Below are 16,784 nucleotides of genomic sequence, written 5' to 3'. Positions count from 1 at the left end.
TTATTTAGAATATTTAAATATTTTTATATTTGTTTTATATTTATTATCTATTTATTTAAAATATTTACATATTTATTAGATCTTTATAATCTATTTTAGACTATTTTTATATTTATTATATATATATTATATATTAATTATATATTTATAAATAATATCTGCATATATCAATTACATCTGCATATTCAAAATCTCTTTATTATGCAGATTTTATATGTCCGAGAGTTTTCACGTGCTCGTTATGCATTAATTACGTACTAATTTACAAAGCAGATTAATTATTCTTCCACAAAAACTTTTATCTATTTAATATGCAAATTATATGTCCAGTAGGGACCAGTATAAACCAGTACAGCCCCGTTCGAGCCCCCAGTCCCTCCCAGTACAAACCAGTAACCCAAACCCCCCCTTTAACCCTTTCCCAGTCCCCCCCAATTCCCTCCCAGTATAAACCAGTCCAACCCAGTGACCCCGAGCCCCTCCCAGTCCCTCCCAGTTTGATCCCAGTCGCTCCCAGTACGAATCGGGGTTGTTTTTATTGCATTTGTATCAAAGGTGGTTAAAAGGTTATTTACAGGCCACACCCACCGGGGGCGGGCGTGACCTCCCTTGGCCACGCCCACCCTCATACATTATTCGTTCCCCCTGCCCCTCCCCCCCACCCCCCACACCCCCCCCAAATTGTGCGCGCGTGGGGGGAGGGGCCAAACCCACGCCCCTCCCCCACCCCAATGGCTTTGAGGCCCCTCCCCCACTCGCAGGGGGCGTGGCTTCTGAAGGGGGCGGGAGCTGTGGGGGTGGGCGGAGCTTATCCCATTTTTAACCCCTCCCCCTTTTATCTCTGAAGATCCCCAAATCTCCCCCACCCCACCCCATAAATGGGCGTGGCTTCCGAGAGGGGCGGAGCTTATGGGGCTGTGGGCGGGGCTTATCCCATTTCAACCCCTCCCCCTTTGAACATCCCCAAACCCCTCCCCTCCCCCTCCCCCTTTTTGTGTTGTCCCCTCCCCCCTCCCGTGGTTGGGGGAGGGGCTAATGGGGGTGGGCGCCCCTCCCCCTCCCCAGGCCCCGCCCCCCGCCCCTCCCCCCCCTCAGATGAAGAATTCCTCCTTGCGCTTCCCCCCCTCCCCCCCCAGGAACGCCTCGCGCGCCTCCCCCTGGTCCTCGAGGGCGCTGGCCTCGTGCGTCAGGTACGAGCCTGGAAATGGGGCGAAAAACGGGGAAATTGGGAAAAATGGTAACTCTGGGAATAACGGGGGAAAATGGGGGGAAAAACCGGGGGAATTTGGGTGAAAAACGGGTAAAAAATGGGGTAAAAATGGGGTAAAACCGGGGGGAAATGCAGCGGCCTCGTGCGTCAGGTACGAGCCTGGAACGGGGCGAAAAACGGGGAAATTGGGGAAATTTGGGGACATTGAGGGGTTGGGCAAAAAATGGGAGAATTTGGGGGGGAAATGGGGAAAAATGCAGAAATTTGGGGGGAAAATGGGGAATTTGGGGACATTTTGGGACCCGCCCAGGATGTCCCCACCCCTCCCTGGCCACGCCCCCACAGCCCCACCCATACGTTGACCACGCCCCCGATGACCACACCCCTTCCCACCCTCATAACCCCGCCCCCTCATAGAGCCCCGCCCCTTCCACCCACCCACACCACACCTGGCCACACCCCCAAACACCAAACCACGCCCCTCCCGCGGCCGCCCCGCCCGTTTTTGGAGGCCACGCCCCCTGCGGGAAGCCCCGCCCACCTTTCTGCCGCACGGAGCACCAGACGAGGGCCCCGAGCAGGAGGAGGAGCAGGAACACGAGCAGCGCCAAGGCCCCGCCCACCACGGCGAAAGGCCCCGCCCCCTGCGCCGCCACCACCGCACCTGGGTCTGCGGGGAGGGGGAGGGGCGGTCAGGGCTCAGGTGAGCCCAGGTGAGCCCAGGTGTGCTCAGGTGTGCTCAGGTGTGCTCAGGTGAGCCCCAGGTGAGCCCAGGTATGCCCCAGGTGTGCCCCAGGTGTGCGCCAGGTGTGCGCCAGCCACCCCCAGGTGTGCTCCATATGTGCCCAGGTGTGCTCCAGGTGCCCCCAGGTGTGCCCAGGTGTGCTCCAGGTGCCCCCAGGTGTGCCCAGGTGTGTCCCAGGTGCCCCCAGCCGTGCCCCAGGTGCCCCCAGGTGTGCTCAGATGTGCCCAGGTGTGCTCCAGGTGCCCCCAGGTGTGCTCAGGTGTGCCCAGGTGAGCCCAGGTGTGCCCAGGTGTGCCCCAGGTGTGTTCAGATGTGCTCAGGTGAGCCCAGGTGTGCCCAGGTGTGTTCAGATGTGCCCAGGTGTGCCCAGGTGTGCCCCAGGTGTGCTCAGATGTGCTCCAGGTGTGCGCCAGCCACCCCCAGGTGTGCTCCATATGTGCCTGGGTATGACCCAGGTGTGCCCAGGTGAGCCCAGGTGTGCCCCAGGTGTGCCCAGGTGTGCTCAGATGTGCTCAGGTGAGCCCCAGGTGAGCCCAGGTATGCCCCAGGTGTGCCCCAGGTGTGCGCCAGGTGTGCGCCAGCCACCCCCAGGTGTGCTCCATATGTGCCTGGGTATGACCCAGGTGTGCCCAGGTGTGCCCCGGTGTGCCCCAGGTGCCCCCCACATGCCCCCAGGTGCCCCCAGGTGTGCCCAGGTGTGCTCCAGGTGCCCCCAGGTGTGCCCAGGTGTGTCCCAGGTGCCCCCAGCCGTGCCCCAGGTGCCCCCAGGTGTGCTCAGATGTGCCCAGGTGTGCTCCAGGTGCCCCCAGGTGTGCTCAGGTGTGTCCCAGGTGCCCCCAGGTGTGCCCGGGGTGCCCCATGCCCGCACTCACCGTACACCACCAGCACGTAGGTGTCGTGGGCGCGGCCGTGGGCGTTGCCCACCTGGCAGGTGTAGGAGCCGTTGTCCTGCGGCGCCAGCGCCGGCAGCGTCAGCCGCTCGCCCTCGGCCCGCGCCCGCGGCGGCAGGGACTCGTTCCCGCGGCTCCAGGACACCTCGGTGGGGCTGCAGGGGCGCCAGGGGTCACCAGGTGTGCCCAGGTGTGCCCAGGTGTGCCCAGAGCCACCCCCCATCCACCCCCAGGTGTGCCCAGGTGAGCACCAAGGTGTGCCCAGGTGTGCCCAGGTGTGCCAGGGGTCACCAGGTGTGCCCACAGCCACCCCCAGCCATCCCCAGGTGTGCCCAGAGCCACCCCCATCCATGCCCAGGTGTGCCCAGGTGTGCCAGGGGTCACCAGGTGTGCCCAGGTGTGCCCAAAATCCCCAAATTTCACCCAACTGTTGACGTTTTTCCTCCTTTCTCCACCACCAGGTAGCCCCAGGTGTGCCCAGGTGAGCACCAAGGTGCGCCCAGGTGTCCCCAGATTTCCCCAGGTGCGCCCAGGTGTGCTCCAATCCCCCCAGGTGCCCCCAGGTGCCCCCAGGTGCCCCCCCAGCCTTACCGGGGGTTGCCGTTGACGGCACAGGTGAGCACCAAGGTGTCGCCTTCGCGCAGGACGCTCTGCGAGGGGTGGATCCGCACCGAGGGGGGGTCTGCGGGCACAGGTGGGCACGGGTTGGCACCTGGGCACACCTGGGCACACCTGGGCACACCTGGGAACTCCCTGGGTGCACCTGGCGACAACGCCTGGAGTCCCATGGTGGCACCTGGGGGCACCTGGGGTGTTCCTGGTGACACATGGGGACACCTGAGCGTACCTGTGTGCACCTGGGCACACCTGGTGGCACCTGGGCACACCTGGTGGCACCTGAGATGCACCTGGGCACAGCACCTGGTGGCACCTGGGTACACTCGGTGGCACCTGGGATATACCTGGGCACACCTGGTGCCACCTGTGCCCGTGTCCCCAGTGCTCCCCCGTGTCCTGTCCCGTCCCTGCCGCTCCAGCCCAGCCCCCCCAGTCCCCTCCCAGTACAAACCAGTGACCCCAAAGCCCCCTTTTAACCCTTTCCCAGTATATCCCAGTACAAACCAGTATGAACCAGTTTATCTCAGTCCCTCCCAGTGCCCCAATAATGAACCCAAACCCTTTCCCAATCCCCTCCCAGTATAAACCAGTACAAACCAGTGACCCCAAGCCCCCTTTTAACCCTTTCCCAGTATAAACCAGTACAAACCAGTATGAACCAGTTTATCTCAGTCCCTCCCAGTGCCCCAATAATGAACCCAAACCCTTTCCCAATCCCCTCCCAGTATAAACCAGTACAAACCAGTGACCCCAAGCCCCCTTTTAACCCTTTCCCAGTATAAACCAGTACAAACCAGTATGAACCAGTTTATCTCAGTCCCTCCCAATCCCATCCCAGTTTCCCTCCGTTAACCCGGAGCTCCCCCTGGTGGCGGCTTTGGGAACTGCAGCGCCCTCCCAGATCCCCCCAGTCCCATCCCAGTCTATCCCAGTCCCCTCCCAGTCCCCCCCAGTCCCCCCCAGTCCATCCCAATCCCATCCCAGTCCCCCCCAGTTTATCCCAGTCCATCCCAATCCCATCCCAGTCCCTCCCAGTCCCCCCCAGTCCCCCCCAGTCCATCCCAATCCCATCCCAGTCCCCCCCAGTTTATCCCAGTCCATCCCAATCCCATCCCAGTCCCTCCCAGTCCCCCCCAGTCCCTCCCAGTCCCCCCCAATCCCCCACAATCCCATCCCAATCCCATCCCAGTCCATCCCAATCCCATCCCAGTCCCTCCCCGTCCCCCCCAGTCCCTCCCAGTCCATCCCAATCCCATCCCAGTCCCTCCCAGTCCCTCCCAGTCCCCCCAGTCCCGCTCACACTGCACGTCCAGCTGGAACTGCGTCTGCCGCCTCTGGCCCCGCCCCAGGGCGGGGTGCGTGGCCTCGCAGGTGACGATGGCGCCGTGGTCGCGCCGCTCCGGCCGCAGGTGCAGCACCGAGCGCTGCCAGAACACCTTGCCCTCCTGCCGGTGGCTGCTGCGCCCTGGCACGGGGGCGCAGGTGGGCACAGGTGGGCACAGGTGGGCACAGGTGGGCACAGGTGGGTGCAGGTGGGCGCAGGTGGGCACAGGTGTGCTCCCAGGTACCCCCAGGTGTGCCCCCAAATACCCACAGGTGCCCCTAGGTGTGCCCAGGTGTGCTCCCAGATACCCATAGGTGTGCCCAGGTGTGCCCCCAAATACCCACAGGTGTGCCCAGGTGTGCCCAGGTGTGCCCAGGTGTGCTCCCAGGTACCCCCAGGTGTGCCCAGGTGTGCTCCCAGGTACCCACAGTACCCCCAGGTGTACCCAGGTGTGCTCCAAGATACCCATAGGTGTGCCCAGGTGTGCCCCCAAATACCCACAGGTACCCCCAGGTGTGCCCAGGTGTGCCCCCAAATACCCACAGGTACCCCCAGGTGTGCCCAGGTGTGCTCCCAGGTACCCCCAGGTGTGCCCAGGTGTGCCCCCAAATACCCACAGGTACCCCCAGGTGTGCCCAGGTGTGCTCCCAGGTACCCCCAGGTGTGCCCAGGTGTGCCCCCAAATACCCACAGGTACCCCCAGGTGTGCTCCCAGGCACCCACAGTACCCCCAGGTGTGCTCCCAGGTAACTCCAAACCCCCCAAAATCCCTGATTTTCACCCAGGTTTTTTAACTTTATCCCCTCCCAGGTACCCCCACAGGTGCCCCCAGGTGTACCCCAGGTGCCCCCAGGTACCCCTAGGTGTGGGCACAGGTGCCCCCAGGTGTGCCCAGGTAACTCCAAACCCCCCAAAATCCCCATTTTTCACCTGATTTTCACCCAGTTTTTTTCCTTCACCCCCTCCCAGGTATCCCCAGGTGTATCCCCAGGTGTATCCCCAGGTGCATCCCCAGGTGCCCCCAGTGCCCCCCAGGTGCCCCAGCTCACCTGGCAGCTCGCGGCGGTCGCGGTACCAGCGCAGCGTCGCCATCGGCCGCGCCCGGGGCACCAGGCAGGTGAGCTCCAGCTCCTCCCCCTCCACCGCCAGCGCCCCCGCCTCGACCAATGGGGGCTCGGGGGGCACTGGGGGGACAGGGGGACAGGTGAGGGGGGGACAGGTGAGGGGGGGACAGGGGGGACAGGGACAGGTGAGATAGGGACAGGGACAGGTGGGACAGGTGAGAGACAGGTGACATCCAAGTGACATCCAGATGAGGCAGGTAAAATCCAGGTGACAGCCAGGTGACACAGGTGACATTGGGGTGATCCAGGTGAGATCCAGGTGAGATCCAGGTGACAGTGAGGTGATCCAGGTGACCCAGGTGGGATCCAGGTGACACAGAGGGAAGGACGACAGAGACAAGAGCAGAGAGGTGAGGGCCGAGGGTCAGGGGACAAAGGGACAAAGGGACAAAGGGACAGCTGTGCCCAGGTGTGCCCAGCTGTGCCCAGCTGTGCCCAGGTGTGCCCAGGTGACTCCAAACCCTCCAAAATCCCCATTTTTCACCCCATTTTCACCCAAATTTTTCTGTTCACCCCTCCCAGGTGTGCCCCATACCCAGGTGTGCCCAGGTGTGTGCCCCATACCCAGGTGTGCCCAGGTGTGTGCCCCGTACCCAGCACGGTCAGCGTGGCTCTCTGGTGGTGGGTGCCGCCAGGTGCCCCCAGGTGTGCCCCAAAATCCCCATTTTTCACCCGATTTTCACGGGGTTTTTTTTGTTCACGCCCTCCCAGCTGTGCCCAGGTGTGTGCCCAGCTGTGCCCAGCTGTGCCCCGGTGCCCGTACCCAGCACGGTCAGCGTGGCTATCTGGTGGTGCGTGTCATCCGCGTACAGCTGGCAGAAGTAGCCGCCCTCGTCCTCCAGCCGGGCCCGCGCCAGGCGCAGCCGCAGCCGCCGGCGGCTGAACTCGGCCAGCTCGAAACGCTCGTCCTTCAGGGCTGGGGACATCAGGGGACATTGTGGGGTCACGGGGTCACCCACGGGGTCACGGGGTCACGGTGTCACCCATGGATGGACACACAGACACAGACACACAAACACAGACACACAGACACAGACACACAGAGCCATCCCCAGCTCGAAACGCTCGTCCTTCAGGGCTGGGGACATCAGGGGACATTGTGGGGACATTGTGGGGTCACGGGGTCACCCACGGGGTCACAGGGTCACCCACGGGGTCACAGGGTCACGGTGTCACCCATGGATGGACACACAGACACAGACACACAGACACAGACACACAGAGCCATCCCCAGCTGGAAACGCTCGTCCTTCAGGGCTGGGGACAGACGGGGACAGAAATGTCACCCACGGGGTCACCCACAGGGTCACGGGGTCACCCACGGGGTCACGGGGTCACCCACAGGGTCACACAGACACACAGAGAACCCCCCCATGGTCCTTCAGGGCTGGGGACATCAGGGGACATTGTGGGGACATTGTGGGGACACCCTGACATCACCGCAGGGTCACAGAGTCACTGACCCAATGCCCCCAATGTCCCCAGTGTCCCCAATGCCCCCAGTGTCCCCAAATCGCATTTTCCCAATTTCCCCCCAAATTTCCCCGTTTTTTTCTCAATATCCCCAATGTCCCCAACACCCCAAATGTCCCCAATGTCCCCAAGCTCCCCAAATCTCATTTCCCCCCCTTTTCCCCCAGGTGTCCCCAGGTGTCCCCAGGTGTCCCCATTCCCCCCAGGTGTCCCCAGGTGTCCCCATTGTCCCCAGGTATCCCCAGTGTCCCCATTCCCCTCAGGTGTCCCAGGTGTCCCCATTGTCCCCAGGTGTCCCCATGGTCCCAGGTGTCCCCAGGTGTCCCCAGTGTCCCCAGGTGTCCCCAGGTGTCCCCGGTGTCCCCGGTGTCCCCGGTGTCACCTCGGGTGCCGTTGAAGAACAGCGTCTGCCGGGCTGGGTTCTGGATGACCACGATGGAGCCGTCGTACCTGTGCAGGTGACAGGTGATCTCCGCAGTGCCACCCTCCAGGACGGTGACATTCTCTGCCTGCACCTCCTGGCACTGCCCTGGGGACATTGGGGACACCCAGGGGTCACACAGGTGACACAGGTGACACCCAGGTGACACCCAGGGGTCACACAGGTGACACAGGTGACACACAGGTGACACAGGTGACACCCAGGGGTCACACAGGTGATCTCCGCAGTGCCACCCTCCAGGACGGTGACATTCTCTGCCTGCACCTCCTGGCACCGCCCTGGGGACAGTGGGGACACCAGAATGTCACCGTGGGGTCACCGTGGGGTCACCGTGGGGTCACCGTGGGGTCACACAGGTGACAGTGGGGACAGGGGACACCACAGGGTCACCAAAGGGGACACAGGTGAGACAGGGACACAGGGGGACAGGGGGACACGGGGACAGGGACAGAGGGACAGGGACAGAGGGACACAGGGGGACACAGGGTGATGGGGACACTGGCAGTAGGGTTGGGGACAGTGGGGACAGCGGGAGGGTGGCACTGGGGACACCAACACTGGGCACAGTGACAACACCGGGGTGTGGGGACACCGGGGACAGCGGTGACACCGTCCTGAGGATGGTGGCATTGGGGATGGCCAGGCTGGGGACAGGGACAACACCGGGGACAGTGACAACACCGGGGACAGTGACAACACCGGGGACACCAAACGGGGTTTGGGGACATTGGGGACAGTGACAACACCGGGGACAGCAGGAGGGTGGCACCGGGGACAGTGACAGTGACAGTGACACCCCCCAGTGTCCCCGAGTGTCCCCTCCGGTTGCCGTGACAACACCGGGGGTGGTGACACCGAGGGGGGGTCGGGGACAACGGGGGGGTGACAATGACAATGGGGGGGTGACAATGGGGGGGGGTGACAATGATGGGGGGGTGACAATGATGGGGGGTGACAGTGACAACGGGGGGGTGACAGTGACAACGGGGGGGTGACAGTGACAATGGGGGGGGTGACAGTGACAATGGGGGGGGTGACAGTGACAACGGGGGGGTGACAATGATGGGGGGGTGACAGTGACAATGAGGGGGGTGACAATGACAATGGGGGGGGTGACAGTGACAACGGGGGGGTGACAATGATGGGGGGGTGACAGTGACAATGGGGGGGGGTGACAGTGACAATGGGGGGGTGACAGTGACAATGGGGGGGTGACAATGACAATGGGGGGGTGACAATGACAATGGGGGGGTGACAATGGGGGGGGGTGACAGTGACAATGGGGGGGTGACAGTGACAATGGGGGGGTGACAATGACAATGGGGGGGGGGTGACCCCCATTCTGCTGTGTCAGCACAATCCCCTCCCCTCCCCCCCTCAAGGTCACCCCCGCGCCAAGGTCACCGTGTCCCCAAGGGGGGGAGGGGACAATGATGGGGGGGGTTGGGGACAATGGGGGGGGGGTTGGGGACAATAAGGGGGTGGGGGAGGGGACAATGGCCCTTTCAGTGTCACCCACGCTCGGGGACAGCCCCGGTGGCGCCTGGCACCCCACGGGGGGGGGGGGGGGAGGGGACAATGTGACAATAAAGGGACACCCCCGCCCCTCCCCCCCACGGTGGCTTTGGGGACATGGGGGACATGGGGGGAGGGGCGGGGAGTCCCCGAAATGGGGGAAAAAACCCCAAAAAAAGGGGGGGGGAGGGGACAGAGGGGACCGAGGGGACCGAGGGGGGAGGGGACCTTGGGGACATCGCCACCCGCAGCGGGGGGGGGGGGGGGACACACGAGGGTGGGGGAGGGGCTGCGGCAGAGAGCGCGGCCGGGATTGGGGAGGGGGCGAGGGGGGAACTTGGGGGATTTTTGGGGTTTTTTGGGGTTTCGGGGAATGCGAGGAGGGGTCGGGAATTTTTGGGGATTTTTTGGAATTTTTTGAGATTTTTGGGGGATTTTTTAATTTTTTTTTTTATTTTTTAGGGATTTTTTTGTATTTTTTTGCGATTTTCCGGGGGTTTTTTGGGGTTCTTGGGGTTTTTGGGGGTTCGGGGGGTTTGGGGAGGGGTCGGGATTTTTTTGGAATTTTTGGGGATTTTTTGGGAATTTTTTGGGATTTTTTGGGATGATTTTTTTTATTTTGTGGGGATTTTTTTGCTGTTTTTCAGGAGGGTTTATTGGGGTCGGGGTTTTTGGGTCTGGGGGCTCTTTTGGGGGGGTTTTGGGATTTGGGGAGGGGTCGCGGGATGGGGTCCGGATTTTTGGGGGATTTTATTGGAATTTTTTGTAATTTTTCTGGATTTTTTTGGGGATTTTTTTGCCGATTTTGGGGGGGTATTTTGGGGTCGGCTTTTTTGGGGTCTGGGGGTTTTTCCGGGGGGGGATTTTGGGGTGCGGGGAATTTGGGGAGGGGTCGCGGGGGGGGGGTCCCGATTTTTAGGGATTTTTTAGGAATTTTTTTTGCGATTTTTTGGGGGTTTTTTAGGGGTTTTTTTTAGAGCCGAGTGTTTTGGGTCTGGGGGTGTCCCAGGGGGGTTTTGGGGCGCGGGGAATTTGGGGAGGGGTCGCACTGACCGTGTCCGGATTTTTTGGGATTTTTTTGGGGTTTTTTCGGGGGGGTTTTTTTGGGGCCGGGTGTTTTGGGTCTGGGGGTGTCCCAGGGGGGTTTTGGGGCGCGGGGAATTTGGGGAGGGGTCGCACTGACCGTGTCCGGCGGCCCAGAGCAGCAGCAGCCCCGGCAGCAGCGCGGGGGGGGCGCACGGGGGGGGCTGCATGGCGGCCGAGCCTCCGCCGCTGCCGCTTCCCCACCTGCCGGGCCCGAGCGGATAATGAGATGCTAATGAGATGCTAATGAGATGCGGGAGGCCGGGCCAATGGCGAGGAGGAGGGGGAGGAGTTTGTTTGGTGGGGGGGGTGGGGAGGGGTTTGTGGGGTAAAAGGAGAAAGAGCCCCGAAAAACGGAGAAATGGGCCCAGAAAAGGGACGGGGGGAATTTGGGGGGTCTGGGGGGGCTCAGGGGGGATTTGGGGGCATTTTGGGGGGATTTGAGGGGTCTGGGGGGGCTCAGGGGGGATTTGGGGGGATTTGAGAGGATTTTGGGGGGATCTGAGGGGTCAGGGGGGGATTTGGAGGGGGGATTTGGGGAGATTTTGGGGGGATTTGAGGGGATTTTGGAGGGGTTTGAAGGGCTCTGGGGGCGTTTGGGGGCGATTTGAGGGGTCTGGGGGGGATTTGGGGGGGTCTCAGGGGGATTTGAGGGGTCGGGGGAGGGCTCAAGGGGGTTTTGGGGGGGATTTGAGGGTTCTGGGGGGGATTTGGGGGATCCCAAGGGGGGATTTGGGGACCCCAAGGGAGGATCTGGGGGGGATTTGGGGACCCCCGGGTGAGGAAATTGGGGTCCCCAAGGGGGATGTGGTTGGGGGGATGTGGTGGGGATTTGGAGACCCCCAGGTTGGAATTTGGGCTCCCCCAGATTGGGATCGGACACCCCAAAATTCCAACCGGGACACCCCAAAATTGCCTGGGAAGGCCCAGAACTGAACCGGGACCCCAAAATCCAGCAGGGACCCCCCCGGGACACCCCCCGGCCCTGAATGGCCGCGCTGTTCCCGCTCTGAGCCGCCTTTGTTCCCCCCCCGGTTGCCATGGCAACGGCCAAACTGTCACCAACCCCCCCCCCCCCAAAGCGGTGACACCGCGCCAGCACCGGGGGGGGGGACACACGGGGGGGGGCCTGGTCAATTTGGGGGGGCCCGGTTCGATTTTGGGGCGTCCTGGATCAAATTTTGGGGGTCCCAGTTCGATTTTGGGGGGTATCGGGTCAAATTTTGGGGGTCCCTGGTCAAATTTGGGGGGGGTCTGATCCCACTTTGGGGTGTCCCAGCTCAAATTTTGGGGTTTCCCAGTTTAATTTTGGGATCCCAGTTCGATTTTGGGGGGTCCTGGGTCAAATCTGGGGGATCTGATCCCACTTTGGGGTGTCCCAGTTCAAATTTTGGGGGTCCCAAGTCAAATTTGAGGGGTCTGATCCCACTTTGGGGTGTCCCAGTGCGGATTTGGGGGGTCCCGGGTCAAATTTTGGGGGTCTGATCCCATTTTGGAGTTTCCCAGTTTAATTTTGGGGTCCCAGTTCAAATTTTAGGGGTCCCAGTTCAGTTTTGGGGGGCGTCCCAGGTAAATTTTGGGGTGCCAAACTGGGGGGTTTTGGCGTAGGGGGTTTGGGGGGGGTGCTGGGGATGTTTGGGGGAAATTTGGGGTTTTTTTTGGGAAAAGAGGGGAAAATGTGTCCAAATTGGGGAAAAATGGGGATAAAGTGGCCAAAATGGGGCAGAGTGGGGCTAGAAGGGACAAATTGTGGCTAAAAAGGGGAAAAATTGGACAAAGCACAGCAGAAACAGGGCCAGACAGACAAAAAGAGGCTGAAATGGCCAGAATGGGACTAAACAAAAAAACTGGGGCAAAATGGGCCTGAAATGGCTAAAATGGGAACAAAATTGGGCAAAAATGGGCCAAGACATGGCTGGAATTGCCAAGGCATGGGTGATAAAAAACTGAAATGGTCAAAATGGGGCTGAACGGGGCCAAACTGGACTAACTTGGGGTTAAACAGGACCAAAATGGGGCTAAAACCAAAACTTTGGGGGACGATTGAAGCGTTGGGGCCAAGACACAAAACCAGCACCACTGCACCTCCAATTTCAGCATTTTTATCCCCAAATCCCGTGGTGAAGGATGAGCTGAGTCCTTCCCAAAGCTCTTTGGCGGGATGACGGTGGAAAAATCGCCAATGATGATGAAGATGATGGCCTAACCCTTTCCCCTGAGGGGATCCCGGCTGAGGGAACAGGGTGGGAGCAGCAGAACCGGCCCAGCCGCCGCCCCAGGCTCGGGTGGAAGGTGGTGACACCTTCGGGAAGGGTGGTGAAACCTTCGGGAAGGGTGGTGGCACCTCTGGGAGGAGGCTCAACCCGGAGTCACCCACCACAGGTGCGCCCCACATCCTGAGGGCAAACCCTCCCGAGGCGTGCTCAAACCGCTGCCAGCAGACCCGGAGCACGTAGCGGCGATCCCCACCGATGTGTCCAGGCGGGCAGGCGGGGCTAGGAACGGGGATTTACCCGTCAAAACCGGGCCCGGAGCCGCCGCTGCCGCCTTCCCCTGAGGCGCCGCGGACAAAATGGCGGCGGCTCCCTCAGCGCTTTTCCCGCCCTTTGCCGCGGCCACGCCCCCTCCCGCCGCACGCACCAATCAGAGCGCGCCGTTCGCTCCTTGGCCCCGCCCCATCTCCGCAGTCCCTGAGGCGAGCCGCGGCTCCGCGAGGGGAAAAATCTTTTTGTGAGGTAAAAACTTGAATTTCTGAGGTAAAAATCATCGGGTTTGGGGCCAGAAGCTGTTTTTTTAAGGAGATCTATCATCTTCTGAGGCAAACCTCTCTTTTTTACTAAAGGAAAATATTTCAGGCCAAATTCTGATTTTGTGAGGTAAAAATCACAGCGTTCTGGGGAAAACCCTGATTTTCTGAGGGGGGGGAAAAAGTTTTCTGCAATAAAAGTATATTTTATGAGGTAAAATTAAGGGGAAAAAGGGGAATTGAATAATTTTTCCAATCCTGGAGTCTCCCAGGACAGCGATGGAAGCAGAGCAAGATCAGAACGAGGGTAAGTGGAATAAACACCAATTTTAGGAGATTAAGACCCAAAAGTCCTGTGTAAAACACAAAAATGTCTAAAAAAATCCCACATTCCCCCTTTCCAAATCTGTTTTCACCCATTATATCCATCCCTTGCTGCTAAAAATTGACATTTTGGGACACAAGTTACTTTTTCTTCCACTTATCTCCTGCAAAAGTTGCTGCAGTTGGAGGCTGGGGATATCAAAAACCAAAACTACCCCCAAAATAAGAAATTTTTGGGTTTAATAAATTTATTTTTGAACTGCAGGCATGCCATCCCTGTCAATACCCCAGTTTGGGCTAAACCGTCTAATTTTAAACTAAAAATCCACATTTACTTTGGAATTTTGTACTAATGAGGAAATTTTTTTTTAATTTTAAGGGCATTGACACCGTTTAAAAAAATTTCCCACTATTTTGGGATTCCTAAATAACATTTTTGGGGCAATTTCTTAAAAATTTTTGCATTTTCCATCGCAATTTTTTAAAATTTTCTGCTCTTTTCAATGCAATTTTTTTCTCCACCAATTCAGGATTTCTGTCCCATTTCAGCATCCTCCCCTTAGGTTATCAGGTGCTATTTCGGGGAGATTTAACTAATTTTGGGCGTTTTGTCCTCAAAAACACACTCGAGTCTGGGGGTGAAATGATTTATTGGCTCCCTCAGTGCTTCTTGCTGGCAGCAGCGACCTGAAAGAGGAAAAAATGGGGAAAATGGTTAAAATTGGTTAAATTTGAGAGAAAATTGGTTAAAATTGCCCCAAATTCAGCTGAATTTGAGGGAAAATTGGTTAAAATTGCCCCAAATCAGCTGAATTTGATTAAAATTCTGGAAAATCCAGGGCTCACCTGCCCAGCGATGCGATCCAGGTCCCTCTGCCCCTGTGGAGTCAACTTCCGACCCCTGGGTGGGGGAAAAATGGGGGAAAAAGGGGGAAAATGGGAAAAAAGGTAAAAATGGGCTAAGTGGTCAAAATCCAACCTGATGAAAAACCCCAAAATCCCCACTTTTCACCCCAAAATCCCCACTTTTCACCCCAAAATCCCCACTTTTCACCCCAAAATCCCCATTTTTCACCCCAATTCCCCACTTTTCCCCCTGAACTGCCCCCACCCCAAATCCCCGTTTATCACCTCAAACTGCCCCCAAACCCCAAAATCTCCATTTTTAACCCCAAACTGACACATCCTGGTGCTTCCCATCCCCCTTGAGCCCCTGCAGCACCCACTGGGCCACAGCGGCTTCCAAAGCCCCAAATCCCCACTTTTCACCCCAAAATCCCCATTTTTCCCCCTGAACTGCCCCCAAATCCCCGTTTATCACCTCAAACTAACCCCAAACCCCCAAATCTCATTTTTTTTCCCAAAATCTCTGTTTTTAACCCCAAACTGACCCATCCTGGTGCTTCCCACCCCCCTCGAGCCCCTGCAGCACCCACTGGGCCAGAGCGGCTTCCAAAGCCCCAAATCCCCACTTCCCACCCCCAAAATCGCCGTTTTTTCACCCAAAGCCCCCAAAACGTTGGGTTTTGTCCCCGGACTGACCCGTCCTGGTCCTTCTCGACCACCTTGAGCGCCTCCAGGGCCTGCAGGACCCTCCTGGCCACGGCGCCCGAGCCGCGGCTGAAGTGGCTGGGCCGGACCCCGCGGCGCTGGCGGCCCCCGTACACCTTGGCCATGGAGCCCACGCCCGCCCCGCCCCGCAGGTACAGGTGACGGGCGGTGGAGGCTGCGAGGGGACAAGGGGACAGGTGAGGGACAAGGGGACAGGTGAGGGACAAGGGGACAGGTGAGGGACACCTGGGACAGGTGAGGGACAATGGGATGGGTGAGGGACACCTGGGGTTAATGGGAACCCCACAGGTACAGGTGACGGGCGGTGGAGGCTGCGAGGGGACAAGGGGACAGGTGAGGGACACCTGGGATGGTGAGGGACAATGGGACAGGTGAGGGACAATGGGACAGGTGAGGGACAATGGGACAGGTGAGGGGACAAGGGGACAGGTGAGGGACACCTGGGGTTAATGGGAGACACCCCCAGGTAACAGGAGCCCCGCCCCGCAGGTACAGGTGACGGGCGGTGGAGGCTGCGGGGACAAGGGGACACGTGAGGGGACAATGGGACAGGTGAGAGAGGGGAGGGACCCCCAGGACAGGTGAGGGACCCCCAGGACAGGTGAGGGACCCCCAGGTAATGGGAGGGACCCCCAGGACAGGTGAGGGACCCCCAGGACAGGTGAGGGACCACCCCTGGTACCGGTCCCAGCCTGGGGCTCACCTGGGGGCTCAGCGCCCCGCAATCGCGGTTCCAGTCCCGGTCCCGGTTCTCACCCGGGGGTTCGGTACTCCCAATCCCGGTCCCGGTTCTCACCCGGGGGTTCGGTACCCCCAATCCCGGTTCCGGTTCGGTTCTCACCTGCCCGCGTGTAGAACCAGTTCTCATCGTAGGGCGCCAGCTCCTTGTGCTTGGCCAACTTCACCGTGTCGGCCCAGTCGGGCACCTTCAGCTTCCCGGACCTGGGAACGGGCCAGAACCGGGTCAGGGAATGGGGAACAGAACCGGGGATGGGAATGGAACCGGTACCGGGAATGGGGAATAGGGAACAGAACCGGGAATGTAACCGGAACCAAACCAGAACCAGGAATGGGAATGGAACCGGTACCGGCAATGGGAACCGGGAATGGCACCGGGAACCGGGACAAGAGAACAAAGATAACGGCACCGGCAGCGTTCGAGGAACCCCGCGATCCCCGGTGAGCCCCCCCCGGTCCCTCCCCACCCCCCCCCGGTCCCTCCCGGTCCTTCCCGGTCCCCCCGGTTCCCCCCTCACTTTTTGAGGAAGGCCGCCAGCGCCCTCACGAACTCCTGCTGGTTCACGTCCTTCACCGTCACACCGGGCATCTGCGGGGACATGCGCCGGGGTCACTCCCAGCCCAGTTTTGCCCATTTTTTCCCGTTTTTTGCTCGTTTTTCGCCCGTTTTTTCCCGGCCCCGCTCCCGCCCTCACCTCGCCGCCGCCGCTGCCGCACCGGAAGAGGCCGAGCACGGGGCCGCCCGCGCACCGAGCAGGGGCCGAAACCTCGCGAGACTCCCTCGGCCAATCCGCGCCGGCGGGAACGCGCGCGGGCCAATCAGCGACGAGGGCGCCCCTCTCGGCGCGCTGTCATTGGTTGGCGCCGGCGAACGCTTCCCCCTCCCTCCCCAGCGCTGGGAATGGTTCGGTCCGGCCGACCACGCCCACCGCGGCAAGGCCGCTGCTGATTGGTGGAGCCGTTCTTGTGGCTCCGCCCAC

At 60.0% G+C, this 16,784-nt stretch overlaps 2 protein-coding genes across 3 annotated transcripts; both read right to left on the bottom strand.

Moving 5' to 3' along the window:
* Positions 1-1,091: 1,091 nt before the first annotated feature.
* CADM4 (cell adhesion molecule 4) lies at positions 1,092-10,631 on the bottom strand. The gene is made up of 9 exons (XM_066570878.1): positions 10,525-10,631; positions 7,767-7,913; positions 6,675-6,827; positions 5,837-5,971; positions 4,764-4,928; positions 3,437-3,527; positions 2,828-3,000; positions 1,752-1,880; positions 1,092-1,198 (listed from the first exon to the last, which is right to left on the bottom strand). The coding sequence occupies exons 1-9, from the start codon at positions 10,592-10,594 to the stop codon at positions 1,092-1,094; spliced, it is 1,170 nt and encodes a 389-aa protein (XP_066426975.1). The 5' UTR covers positions 10,595-10,631.
* Positions 10,632-14,125: 3,494 nt separating this feature from the next.
* Positions 14,126-16,561, bottom strand: RPS19 (ribosomal protein S19). Of its 2 annotated transcripts, XM_066570868.1 has the most exons (6): positions 16,500-16,560; positions 16,323-16,393; positions 15,908-16,008; positions 15,037-15,220; positions 14,341-14,395; positions 14,126-14,181 (listed from the first exon to the last, which is right to left on the bottom strand). In XM_066570868.1, exons 2-6 carry the CDS (start codon positions 16,391-16,393, stop codon positions 14,155-14,157), a joined length of 438 nt encoding a protein of 145 aa, XP_066426965.1. In that variant the 5' UTR covers positions 16,500-16,560; the 3' UTR covers positions 14,126-14,154. The 2 variants fall into 2 exon arrangements, with proteins under 2 accessions (XP_066426965.1, XP_066426966.1); XM_066570869.1 differs by lacking the exons at positions 14,126-14,181; positions 14,341-14,395; positions 15,037-15,220 and adding an exon at positions 15,322-15,578 and having other exon boundaries at positions 16,500-16,561.
* Positions 16,562-16,784: the final 223 nt, after the last annotated feature.

The sequence above is a fragment of the Molothrus aeneus genome, unplaced genomic scaffold (assembly GCF_037042795.1).
Source record: "Molothrus aeneus isolate 106 unplaced genomic scaffold, BPBGC_Maene_1.0 scaffold_328, whole genome shotgun sequence".
Classification (NCBI taxonomy): domain Eukaryota; kingdom Metazoa; phylum Chordata; class Aves; order Passeriformes; family Icteridae; genus Molothrus; species Molothrus aeneus.
This window is presented reverse-complemented; position numbering and strand designations above follow the sequence as displayed.